Raw genomic sequence first — 13,523 nt, 5'->3', positions numbered from 1 at the left:
TTTTATTTCTTTCATCACATTCCCAGTGGGTCAGAAGTTTACATACACTCAATTAGTATTTGGTAGCATTGCCTTTAAATTGTTTAACTTGGGTCAAACGGTTCAGGTAGCCTTCCACAAGCTTCCCACAATAAGTTGGGTGAATTTTTGCCCATTCCTCCTGACAGAGCTGGTGTAACTGAGTCATGTTTGTAGGCCTCCTTGCTTGCACACACTTTTTCAGTTCTGCCCACAAATTTTCTATAGGATTGAGGTCAAGGCTTTGTGCTGGCCACTCTAATACCTTGACTTTGTTGTCCTTAAGCCATTTTGCCACAACTTTGGAAGTATGCTTGGGGTCATTGTCCATTTGGAAGACACATTTGCGACCAAGCTTTAACTTCCTGACTGATGTCTTGAGATGTTGCTTCAATATATCCACATAATTTTCCTGCCACATGATGCCATCTATTTTGTGAAGTGCACCAGTCCCTCCTGCAGCAATGCACCCCCACAACATGATGCTGCCAACCCCGTGCTTGCTGGGATGGTGTTCTTCGGCTTGCCAGCCTCCCCCTTTCTCCTCCAAACATAACGATGGTCATTATGGCCAAACAGATCTATTTTTGTTTCATCAGACCAGAGGACATTTCTCCAAAAAGTACAACTTTTTCCCCATGTGCAGTTGCAAACCGCAATCTGGCATTTTTATGGCAGTTTTGGAGCAGTGACTTCTTCCTTGTTGACCGGCCTTTCAGGTTATGTCAATATAGGACTTGTTTTACTGTGAATATAGATAGTTTTGTACCTGTTTCCTCCAGCATCTTCACAAGGTCCTTTGTTGTTGTTCTGGGATTGATTGGCACTTTTCGCACCAAAGTACGTTCATCTCTAGGAGAAAGAACGCGTCTCCTTCCTGAGCGGTATGACAGCTGCGTGTTCCCATGGTGTTTATACTTGCGTACTATTGTTTGTACAGATGAACATGGTACCTTCAGGTGTTTGGAAATTGTTCCTAAGGATGAACCAGACTTTTTCTGAGGTCTTGGCTGATTTCTTTTCCCATGATGTCAAGCAAAGAGGCACAGAGTTTGAAGGTAGGCCTTGAAATACATCCACAGGTACACCTCCAATTGACTCAAATTATGTAAATTAGCCTATCAGAAGTTTCTAAAGCCATGACATCATTATCTGGAATTTTCCAAGCTGTTTAAAGGCACAGTCAACTTAGTGTATGTAAACTTCTGACCCACTGGAATTGTGATACAGTGAATTATAAGTTAAATAATTTGTCTGTAAACAATTTTTGGAAAAATTACTTGTGTCATGCACACAGTAGATGTCCTAACCGACTTGCCAAAACTATAGCTTGTTAACAAGAAATGTGTAGATTGGTTGAAAAACTAGTTTTAATGACTAAGTATTCTAAGTGTATGTAAACTTCCGACTTCAACTGCACCCGTTTTCTTCAGAGTAAGATATAATTAGTTGTATAGTTGTAAATAGTGAAGTATATCCTTTAACACAATGACCAGAGGTTTATAGTGCTGCTGACAACATGCGCAGTGCTAATTTTATTACAAGAGGACAAGACCACTTCAGACTGAACAATTGCCTTTATTAGAAAGAAAAACCTTTGAGGAACAACCCTCAAATAGCTCTAAAAGTTAAGATATTTCATGCCAAATATACAGTTCTATACATAAAAGTGCATTGTCACAATGTATAAGCAGTATCTTTATTATTCATTAATTAATAACTTTTTCTAAAATGGCATCATCATTATTAATTCATTCATCTTGCTTCCTACTGCTCATAACACAGGGTCTGAAATGAGAACGCAACAGTACAGAACATAGTTCAAGTTCCTCTAAAACATTTTCAAAGGCACTTTCACGTGTACATACTACAGATGTACAAGGACACAAAGTTAGTCAACAGGCAGGACGCTACTGCTAACTGTGTATGATTGGCATAGAGAGAAAACACAGAATACAACAGGCTCATGTTCATTAGGAGACACTGTAGCAAAACGGAAAACTAAATGAGTGTTTCTTCTTGGTACTCCCTCCGTTTGTCAGTTTTCTTCCATTTGGTGTCGAATGAATACGATCCGGGTTTGGGTAGGACACCTGCAACTTTCAAGACTCTGCACTGGACTTTTGAATTTCTACATCCTTTGTTCAAAAAATCCTATTCAATTCTAACAAAACTAAAATCTTAAACAAATGAACATTACAGAATTCAGAAAAAAGGGTTGTAATCCAGAATTCAGATCATATTCACTTTTAATATACATAAATGTTTTGCAACAGACAAAAATAAACCTGTTGCAGTTTGTATTTCAAGGAAAACATTGCTTATTGCAAATTTGAGACTGTTTTTTTTTGTCCTTGCTCTTTAACCAGATGCAAGCTTCCCCACACATGCACCTATCAGTCTTCTTTCTTCAGCTACACAGACAGACTTCTAGAGGGCACGGTCACAGAATTGGAAAACAGGGGGACATACAGTTCCAGTATGAGTAGGCCAGTTCCCTTGGTGGTCAGTTGTCACATACACCCACATCATGTGACATGGTCTTCAGTGAACATGCGAGTATGTATTCCCCAGGACCAAATCAATCATTCAAGAGGGGGTTTATCGCCTACATGTAATGACAGATTCCTGATGGAGAATCTAAACATCAGTCACATCTCTCCCACAGAGTAATGGACCAGCCCATCTCCCTATCCACAACACAAGGATTAGCCTACATGGTCAGAGGGGGGGCTATTGGGATAGAAAGCTCCTCACACACTAACATTGACAAGAAACACAAGAAGCAATATGATGAACAAGGTAGTATTTTACAGTAACAGTCAGTTAGTCCATGGCTACTGGCAGCACTCCGTCGTTGGGAGAGTTGACTGCCGTGAGTCTTTCCACATGTTTCTAGAGTCTTTCACAAGCAGAGAAAGAGAGAGTAACATCCATGCTCTAAAACTATGATTCATTTGGACAGAGAAAGCCAGGCATTGTGTGTACAGTAAAACAAGCTCGTGTGTTGTGTATACCATTGGTCATATGCATTGTGGGGCGTCTACAGTACAGCAAACCATTCTCAACCGGCCCCTTGATTCTAAAGACAGAAGGCCAACGAAGGTTCGACACAGGTCTTTAAGAGTATATAACAATTTTCACAGAATTTCCATAGCGGGTAATATTTCACATAGTGGTTGTATCCTCGTCTCCCTCCAGACTTTGTTTAGAACGATGCTGCTGTGTTAAAATAAAGCCATGTGAAATCAACATGTAGGCAATCTTGTACAATGTTTCATAACTCATATATATGAGTGTACCCTTATGATCACACACATATCTGGACTCTTCCACTCCCTGCTTCAGTCTCTGTTTCAATCTCAGCTATAAACATTAGTTAGCTACACCCATACTACCAGCAGCTTTCGATTGGTGGTCTGAACACTATTGACAGCTTATATTTCCGAGTGGCAGTAAGGCCTTACGATCAGTACTCTAAACCTAAGCGTTTTACATCTAAGTGAGAAGCGAACTCCAGTCGGGCTCAGCTGACACGGACTACATTTCCCATAGTTCCCCTGGCGGAGTAGGAAACAAAACGTGGCACCACTGTTTCTTTAGCGTTCATTCTTTTGTAGTTCTCTTGTTTCTGTAACCTCGAAGAAAGCCTTTGTGATTTGTTACTGTATATAGTAATGATCAAGAAGAAAAAGTTGACCTATCGAGCGATGCTAGGCATTTCAGCAGATTCTACAGTATTTTCTATATGATCATGACAAACTATTTGTCTGTTGAAAATATTCACACTGAAACATGCCCTTTTCCTTGTGGTAGTTCAGTCTGTTTAGCAGACCCGAGAATATCCCTATGTTGTCATTGTCAATAAATGTGGTTAACTTACTTGACACTGGTTAACTTCTAGACACTGCAAGAAAACAAATCCATCTCACAAAGCAAACTACAGTATCCTTGCTTACTTGAATGTCTCAGATTTCTTTAATCAATGTCCAGGCAATGGACTGTTCTTCTACTGTCCTCACAATGTTATAATTATTATTAGAATCTATAGACATCGATAACATGTTGCTACTGTATCTAGACTCAGAGCCCTTCTCCCATTGTCCCATTGGCCTCTGCTCCCATCCCAGAGTTCAGCGTTCACATGGTGCACGACTTGTCCAGGGGGTCCTGGGGAGGGGGTGCGGCTGGGAGGTGGGCCGGGCCCGTCTTGGGCAGCACCAGGGGCTTAGGCCTCAGGGCAGGTGGCTTGAGCTGCACCCCCATGCGGGGCATCACCACCGGCTTGAAGGTGCTCATGGTGTCGCTGGAGGAGCTGGTGCTGCGGCGCATCGGCGCCCCCCCGGTCTCGCCGGTCTGGGCCCTCAGCAGGATGTTGTGGAGGGGGCTGAGGGACTCGCTGGAACTAGCTGGGGTGGGGCCCCCGGTCGACTGCCTCTGCTCCAGGGTGTCCAGCACCACGTCGGGGGCGTGCTTGGCCGAACTCTGCCTCTCCAGCTCCCGCAGCTCATTCAGCGCCGTGTTCATCGTCTCCTCTATGTCCTGCGGTGAGAGAGTGCGAGCGGTAGGTAAACAGAGAGGGAAAAGAGAGAAAAAGACAGAAGTTAATAAAAAAACAGTGACATCCCTATGGGACTCCCAATCACAGCCGGATGTGATACAGCCTGGATCCGAAACAAGGACTGTAGTGACGCCTCTTGCACTGAGATGCAGTGCCTTAGACCACTGCGCCACTCGGGAGCCCATGCATGAATGCGAGCTCAGTCAGGCCAAAAGTGCTGCTTGAGACTGAAATCCCTGGGCATGTGCCCGACTTCGAATACCAAAGACAAGATGCAGAGATGACAAGACATTCATCAGAGCATCTCCCTACTAGACAGAGACAGACAACCCAATGGAGAGAGACATCATCCTCTTTTTGACCATCAGCTTCCTAATTAGAAGTCTCTTCACACTGCTGATGGCTTCTCATGATTTCCCACAATGCATACTGCTACCGCCAAGACGCATCGCATTGTTATCAGAGCTCTGATAAGGTAATTGTGGCCTGTAACGACACAAAGTATTACCATGCAGACACTGATGCCGCTTTGAAATAATGACTTTCTATTTTCTGTTCTGACACGCGGCACTCGGACCAAATTAACAGCTTGTGTGACGGTGTGGAACATTACAAAAATAGATACTCGGGTCTCAAAAGCGATTTAACTCAACGTCAATGTCCCAGAAGCTATATGAAGCAACAAAAACACATATTTTTTTGTGATATTCTTACTAGCGCTGGGGTTGCTGCTAGCAGAAATTCTTTAAAGAAAGTTTTACTTGCAATGATGGTGACATGTGGTTGTCTCGTCTCACCTACATTTGTTGACTTCACTTATTGTAAGTCACTCTGTATTGGAGCGTCTTGATAACAAGACAACTAGATTGTCAATGTGAATGTGTTTGGGAGTGATGTGACAGAGGTGTTCAGGAGCAGAATACAGAATTAGCACTGACTAGGTTTACAGGGCAGTGCAGGGCTGTGGTGCTGGAGTGAGCTGTGCTCGTCCCTCGTTGCTGATGCTGACCTGTGCGATGGTCTCCGGGTCCAGGGGCTTGCCGCCACCGTGCGGGTGTGGGTGGGGCTCCTGGAACACGGCCGTGTACTGGCCAGAACTCGTGGAGCGTCGGATGGGCGGGCTCTCCATCTTCTTCAGCGACTCGTGGCGGCTGATGTTGGTCAGGCTGCCGTGGCCGGTGCGCCGCCGGCGCTCTGGACTGTCCATGGGCAGCTGGCCGTGGTTGCGGCTCCGCAGCAGATCCCGGGGGCTGAAGGAGTGACCCAGCACCGGGGAACCCATCTCAGGGGTGTGACCCTGGCCCCCGTGGATCTGTTGGGAGTGTACTATGCAGTGGACGTCACTGGGGCGGACAGGGGGGCGGCGCGATGGGGGCTCCGTCCTCTTTCTGTGCCTGCCGTGGGAGGGGTGGTGCAAAGACACAGAGGTCAGGTTATTTTATTTAACCTTTATTTAAACTAGGCAGGTCTATGGCGTTATACGTTATAAATGTTGCTTTGTCTTGCAGACGGGCCGTGGTAATGTAGCTACAGTCCCTCACAGATTCTTTGTCACTATGTGGATCGAGACACCAGGCAGAGTTGTTGAAGCATTCTGTCTGAATTTAGTGTTCAGATGTAAACCTATATGGCAGTCCCAAAGTGCTCCTAGTAGCTTGTTCAGAGCCCAGGTATAGTGAGGGCTGGCAGGGCTCACGCTGCAACACTGAGAGGCCTGCAGGCGGGGTCTTTATCAGCACCTCCAGCCACAGCAGGCCCCCTGCCTGGGAGAAGGTACAGCTGGCTCAGCATTAGAGCTGTCCTCCATCTGAACCTGTCTGTCTCAACACACCCTCCTGAACATAGATATACACGCACATACGCACGCACACACACACACGTAATTTCTACCGGGGCTCTAAAAAGACACTGCTCTGATCTGCATATTTATAACACCCAGCCAGCCTAGCAGGAGACAGCCAAGTGTGTGTGTGAGTCATAATGTTACATCACACAACCTGATCAGCACTAAACACTGCAGGTTGGCTTGCTGTAGTATCCAAACTGGTATCGTTACAAGACCATAGTAGTTGGCAAGACAGCACAAAACAGATGTGGGACCAGGCTAGCTGCACAGCACTTCCTGTCTCATATCAGTGTTGTGACAAAACCTTTATCTCCATGAATTGTCATTCATGAGTCTAGCAGCTATTCATTCCTTAATCATCCCTCCCAGGCTTTTCAGAGTGTTTCAAGTCCCAGTCTAATTCCTGCCTAATGAACACTGTCTCAGCCACCGTCATTAAGAGCCTGAGGGACCTTCATCATGGAGCTAAATATGGGCCATGATGTGTTCTGATACAGTATGGAGGACTGACTGGGGGTTGGGAGAGGAGTGTGTTACTGCAGGGGGTAAACAAGTGCAGGGACTCATCATGACCAGCAGGGGGGAGTAAAATCACACAACTTAATCTATGAACAGGCTTATAGGAAGGAAGATAACTGCTACAGTACAACCCATAGACAGTCATTGTGTACTTTTAAACCATATTATACACTAGCTATTCATCCAAGATTCTAGAGTAAATGATATGCATTCCTGTCTATCAACACAATACAGAGACAACGGTTCACTGACATCACGGCATTCTTTACCATGCTTTTGATGATGTCATACAAACGCAAACCAGATAATACAATAATGTTGTCTGGCTGACTGACTACAATTCTATGCTGTAATTAATACAGTTGTATAACAGAAATGATGTAAATCGCCTGACAACATACCAGGCACTTCAGGGCTTTTGACTAGCTAGTGAGTGCATCGTTGTTGATCGCGAACAGTGGGAGTAGATGTCTAAATAAAGCCAAAGATATGAATGATTCAACAGTGCCGAGCCATGTCTGCATAGAACAGTGGAGAGAGCGAAAGAGAGAGGGGAGCGAGAGAAAATGGAGGGCTGCCAGGAGGAGCGAGAGAGGGGATAACAACTTGGACACGGCATGGGAATTGGGAGTGGGGCGGGGGTGTGGGGGGGGGGGACAGTGACAGGAAATGACTATGGAACATGATTGGAGAAGGTGACTGAGGCTCTGAATCTGCAGAATGGAACACATAGCTAAGATACTACAAAACACAGTGTGATTCATCAACATTCTCTCCAGCAGAGAGACAAGTGAGCAAGCCCTTTAATAAAACAGTATCTTAACTTGTATTTGGGCTGATGCCAGTGGTAGATTGTCCAAGGTCGCCTACACCGCCACACAAATTAGAATGCAGCAATGAATGGAAGAACAAATACGAAATACTAGAGCTCTCCCAGAAGCCAACATAGTCCCTGCCAAAAAGATACACCAGGAGAGTGAGTGTGTATCAGCCCTGGACTGCTCTGAGAATGACCAAGCACCACTATTAAAAAAACTTTCTAATGTATTTACAACATACTCTCTAAAGCCGACTCATTTGAAAACTGAAATGACCCACTGACTGGGACAACTCATCATTAACGAGAACTCTATTGGCCATTACGCTGAGAGAGTAGGTGGGAGCGGGACAGGACAGGGAAACGGGGCCCGTATTCAAGCATTCTCTTAGAGCAGTAGGAGTGCTGATCTAGAATCAGGTCCCTCTGTCCACATAATATCTTTCTAAAAAGGCAAGCTCTACTTTCCTAGACCGTTTGTGAACACGGGCCCAGGTTTAGAAGTGTGGAAGCATCTGGTCATTCTGATCTAGACGCAATGACTTACTCCAATACCCCCTCAGTCGTAACCAGAAGTAAAAGGCAGGTATGCAGAACGTCTTTTCCTTCATTGGAACTCATAGATTCATCTCCATACAAAATGTTTACATTCCACAGAACGTTTATATTTTTACATTTTATGTGCCACTTTTGCCTTTTAAACTCTAGTTGCCCACAGGCAGTACAGTGGAGTCAGGAGAGGGTGTGGTGGTGCTGGTGGTAGTCCGAGCCAGAGCCCTGGCAGACAGACTGTCCCATCAGTCAGGCAGTTATTGGCTTGGCCATCTTTCATTAGCTAAATGCTTGAGAGGATACCACAGTGAGACGTCAACGTGTGCTGGGGGTCACACAAGGGTTGCCGTCCCCGGTAGGCTAGTGTGTGTGTGGCAGGCGGGCAAGCAGCATAAAACATTTTAAAACGTTTTGAACATGAGGTAGAGGTGAGATGTGGTGGAACTCACCTGTAGGCATCAGAGATCCTGGTGTCTGTAGGGGAGCCCGTGTCTTTGCCTGAACACATGCCTTCGTCCTCAGCTCCATGACCGCTGCTGGCCTCACTGTCAGCCTTCTGACTTAGTGTGTCCGAGAAATGATCGTCCCTGTAACACACACACACAAAAGACAAAAAAAAAAGACAATATATATATTTTTTTAATGCAACAAAAGCTTAGAAGTGTAAAGCTTTTGACCACAGTGTATTGAGTTAATAATAATAATAATAAAACCCATTTGGCAGACACTTTCATCCAAAGCGACTTAACCCTGGCGTTACAAGTGCCATGCTCCACCAAACTGATCTACAAAGGAGCTCAGTCAATCATTCCTAACTAGCCTCTCCTCCAGGTTCATGTTGACTCATCGGCCTGCATCTATTAGCATGCCATTAGTCATGGTGTGTCCAGGACTGCCAGGCAGCTTGACCAGTGCCAGCTGTCTGGTTTATCTCAGTGGGCTGCCTGTGTGACTGAGCGGAGCGCTAGCTGCAGACACTGCAATTGGTGCCCGTTCCTGTCAGGTGGCAGCAATCAGACCTGCTTACCAGCCACAGAGTCTGGTGGAGCGGTGACTAATGGACTGGCTGATAAACCACGCACGCTGCAGTGCACGTATCACAAGAAGGATGACCGTGGCCCAGCCATCTGATACGCAAAGCTACATCTTACTGTATTTCAACCAAGTGCTCAGACAGTACACACCATGCTGTAAATTTGCTCAGTCGTGCCTTAGAGTTCCCCTGGCCCCACAGCGCAGCTCTGAAAGAGGATACCCTGGCTGCCAAACAGAGACTGAGAAAGGGCGAGATATCTCCCAGACATCACTTTATTCTGGGCCCTTAGATGTGGCCGTGTGTCTCGGAGCCCTGAGAGCCCCCCTACCCCCCGCTCCACTCTAGTACATTATGCTATGTTACGGGACACATGGCAGTAAGTTCTCTGGGCCGTTCCATTAACTAAGAAAACAGCCATCAGAGGGACAGCTGGAAAAGGACCCGCAGCACTGAGGGAGGAGGGGAGTTTTAAAACAGCTGTTTTTCTGGCCATCTCACCCTCTTAATGAGGATTTAGATCCATCCCATTAGGCAGCGACTGTTGCTGGGGTGGAGGGACGGTTCCCGGGGCGGAGAGGTGCTCCGGGGGGGGGGGGTGAGGATGACAGACGGCGTAGTTAAGGACCTCTAGAGGACACCTGGGAAAGACGGACGGAGGCCCCCAGCCTGCAGCCCAGGGCCCTGCTTTACACTGGCCAAGGCCCCTCAAAGTCAGTGTCAGGGAGGACTTGACCAAGTCAGGGAGGACTTGACGGGGACAGCGCAGTGATTAATCCAGAGGGAGAACATTAAATATGGATGGGTGACGGCACTTTCACTATGAAAAAGGACCCTAAATGGGATTAAGGGAGGTTGGGTTTCCTCTGTTTTAAGAGTGAAAATACAATACAAAATGCAGTACAACGTGATTGATTTATTAACTGATTGGTCAGTTACGCAGGAGAGCGGTTGTACTGCTGTACTGAGGAGTCCTCTTCAAGAATGTAGAGACATATACTGCATGCAAGAGTCGCTAATCGACAGTCTAACGTAAGGGAGTAGGAGTCTAGACTTCAAGGATGGTGACATATCGTACTGTTGTGCAACTACAAATCCTGCCCCACTAACAATTCCTGTGCAAAACTGCTTGTCTGGATTGTACCGTCTTTGGAAAAATAATAGATTTAATTCAGCATATTGTCATGTGACCAGATTGATGGATAATACCAGTCCCTTGATGTCTGAAATGGAATAAGAACATGAGCATAACACACTGTATGTGATAGTAGCTCTAGAAGCTGTGCGTTTGTCTCTATGGGCTGCATACTCACATGTCCTGCACCACAATGTACTGGTGAGGCACCAGGCCGTCGATGCCGTTGTGCCGTCCCTCCCACCAGTCATCTGATGCCCGCTGGTACAGCAGCAGGGAGGCGCCCTTCTTGAAGGACAGCTCGCGGGCCGAGCGTCCCACGTAGTCAAACTTGGCGATTGCTTCGATGGGCTCACCTTCTGCAGGAGACGAGGAGGAGGAGGAGCACACGATCAGGTGTGTCAAACTAACGGCTCAGAAAGTACATGAGGAAACTTTGTCATCACAGAGATTGTCAATCATTCTGGCAATTATACAATGAGTGTACAAAACTTTAGGAATAGCTGCGCTTTCCATGTCACTTAAAATCTGTGTTAATGAAGGGGAGGAGACAGGTTAAAGAATCATTTTTAAGCCTTGAGACATGGGTGACAAAATACTTCAGTGCCTTTGAACGGGGTATGGTAGTATTTTTGTATTTATTTATTGAACCTTTATTTCACTAAGTCAGTTAAGAACAAATTCTTATTTACAATGACGGCCTTCCCCGGCCAAACCCGGACGACGCTGGGCCAATTGCGCGCCGCCCTATGGGACTCCCAATCACGGCCGAATGTGATACAGCCTGGATTCGAACCAGGGACTGTAGTGACGCTTCTTGCACTGAGATGCAGTGCCTTAGACCGCTGCGCCACTCGCAAGGCACAGCGTTTTGAGTGTGTGAAGAACTGCAATGCTGCTGGGTTTTTCACGCTCAACAGCTTTCTGTGTGTATGTCAGGAAAGGTCCATCACCCAAAGGACATCCAGCCAACTTGTCACAACTGTGGGAAGCATCGGAGTCAACATGGGCCAGAATCCCTGTCGAACGCTTTTCACCCCTTTCAGAGTCCACGCTCTGACGAATTGAGGCTGTTCTGAGGGCAAAAGGGGGGGTGCAACTCAATATTAGATATGTTTTGTACGCTCAGTGTATGTCAGTATTATGTAGTATGTATGTCACGGTTATGTATGTCTGAATTATGTCACAAATTGGTATGGTATTGTTGATCTATGATTGAAGGTAGCAATCAGTTAGCCTATTTTAGTCAGTGTCAATAACAACCGAGCTAAACACAGAGGACCCAGGACAACAGGCCCTAAAGGCCCTGAACAGGGATATTTATAGTGCTTAGTGCAGGGACATCTACTCTACTCAGTACTGAGGTTAAACTACTACACACCAGAGAGTATGTTTCCAAACTACAAGCTATCACACATATCTATGGAGATTTGGCATGGGATGTCCAAGATGTCAATTTTAAGATCAACCCAATAGAAACACTGATCAAATAAAATGCAGAACGAGCTCTATTTTGGTGGCATTCTCTGGTACATTCTAATGCGTAAATTCCATCCGAAATACACAGCTAAATGATTGAATACTTTAACGACTTTACCTCACAGATTGGTAAAGTCAGCTGTGGCATTGACTAGCGGTAAAATTTAGTTGAGACATAAAATAACAGAAAATGTATCAATTCAGTATGTTAGATGTTTTGGATATCGTCTAGGCCTATATGATCGGGATTATTTTCTGAGTACGATAACCCTTAATATTAAACCTGTCTTCTCTTGAGATTCAAGTAGGGCTGACCTCATTTAGTCGACTGGTCGATTGTTTGGTCAAAAGGCTGTTGAGCAGTAGCAATTTAAAAAAAAATCATGATGTCACAAGACACCTGTCTGATTCCCGACTGTCTGAGTGGACTCATCCATTCTGGAGGCCGTGGGGATGGAACAGTCCATCACTAAGACATGTGCTACTGAAATTGTATATGGTTAAGGCCAATGGTGCAACACTAATAACACATTATTTGATAACAAACACGCTTCCTCCCATGTTTGATAGCGGTCGCTGTCCGCGTTTCTGAAACATCAGTGCGCTGTTGAATTGGTGCCTTTCCCTAGACCATGTTGCTGTGCGCATAATAGCAAAGCTAACTTCTTTGGGGTAGGGTGCAGTATTTTCACGTCCGGATGAAAAGCGTGCCCACAGTAAACTGCCTGCTACTCAGCCATAAAAGCTAGATTTGGATAGAAAACACTCTGAAGTTTATAAAACTGTTTGAATGATGTCTGAGTATAACAGAACTCATATGGCAGGCAAAAACCTGAGAAAAAAATCGAACCAGGAAGTGGGAAATCTGAGGTTGGTCGTTTTTCAACTCATTCCCTATTGAAGATACAGTGGGATATTGGTCAGTTTGCACTTCCTAAGGCTTCCACTAGATGTTAACAGTCTTTAGAGCCTTGTCTGATGCTTCTACTGTGAAGTGGGGCCGAATGAGAGGGGATTGAGTAAGGTCTACCATGAGCTGACCATGCGCGTTCATGTGAGAGCGAGCTCTGTTCCATCGCACTTCTGAAGACAAAGGAATTCTCCGGTTGGAACATGATTGAAGAATTATGTTAAAACATCCTAAAGATTGATTCAATACTTCGTTTGTCATGTTTCTACGGACTGTAATATAACTTTTTAAACTTTTCGTCCGTATTTTCCGCTGGACTTGCACGCGAATCGTGAGTTTGGAAAGTGTACTGAACGCTAGAACAACAAGGAGGAATTTGAACATAAATGATGGACATTATCGAACAAAACAAACATTTATTGTGGAACTGGGATTCCTGGGAGTGCATTCTGATGAAGATGAATGTTTATAATGTTATTTCTGACTTCTGTTGACTACACAATATGGCGGATATCTTTTTGTCTTGATTGAGCTCTGAGCGCCGACCTCAGATTATTACATGGTTTGCTTTTTCCGTAAAGCTTTTTTGAAATCTGACACAGCGGTTGCATTAAGGAGAAGTGCATATAAAGTTCCATGCATAACACTTGTAT

At 45.3% G+C, this 13,523-nt stretch overlaps 1 protein-coding gene across 3 annotated transcripts in view; it reads right to left on the bottom strand.

Annotated features, from left to right (window-relative positions):
- Positions 1–1,580: 1,580 nt before the first annotated feature.
- LOC139540195 (SLIT-ROBO Rho GTPase-activating protein 1) overlaps positions 1,581–13,523 on the bottom strand; it is a 160,456-nt gene continuing 148,513 nt past the window's right edge. For 2 of the 3 annotated variants that reach the window (XM_071343810.1, XM_071343808.1), the window contains exons 19-22: positions 10,660–10,840; positions 8,763–8,900; positions 5,589–5,973; positions 1,581–4,560 (exon numbers count right to left, since the gene is read on the bottom strand). In XM_071343810.1, the coding sequence (XP_071199911.1) occupies positions 4,159–4,560; positions 5,589–5,973; positions 8,763–8,900; positions 10,660–10,840 (1,106 nt within the window). In that variant the 3' untranslated portion in view covers positions 1,581–4,158. The remainder of the gene's footprint in view (positions 4,561–5,588; positions 5,974–8,762; positions 8,901–10,659; positions 10,841–13,523) is intronic. The other variant, XM_071343809.1, reaches the window with a different exon arrangement.

This window comes from Salvelinus alpinus, chromosome 15 (genome assembly GCF_045679555.1).
Source record: "Salvelinus alpinus chromosome 15, SLU_Salpinus.1, whole genome shotgun sequence".
Classification (NCBI taxonomy): Eukaryota; Metazoa; Chordata; class Actinopteri; order Salmoniformes; family Salmonidae; genus Salvelinus; species Salvelinus alpinus.
Note: the sequence above shows the minus strand (reverse complement) of the source record. Positions and strands in the feature narration are given on the sequence as shown.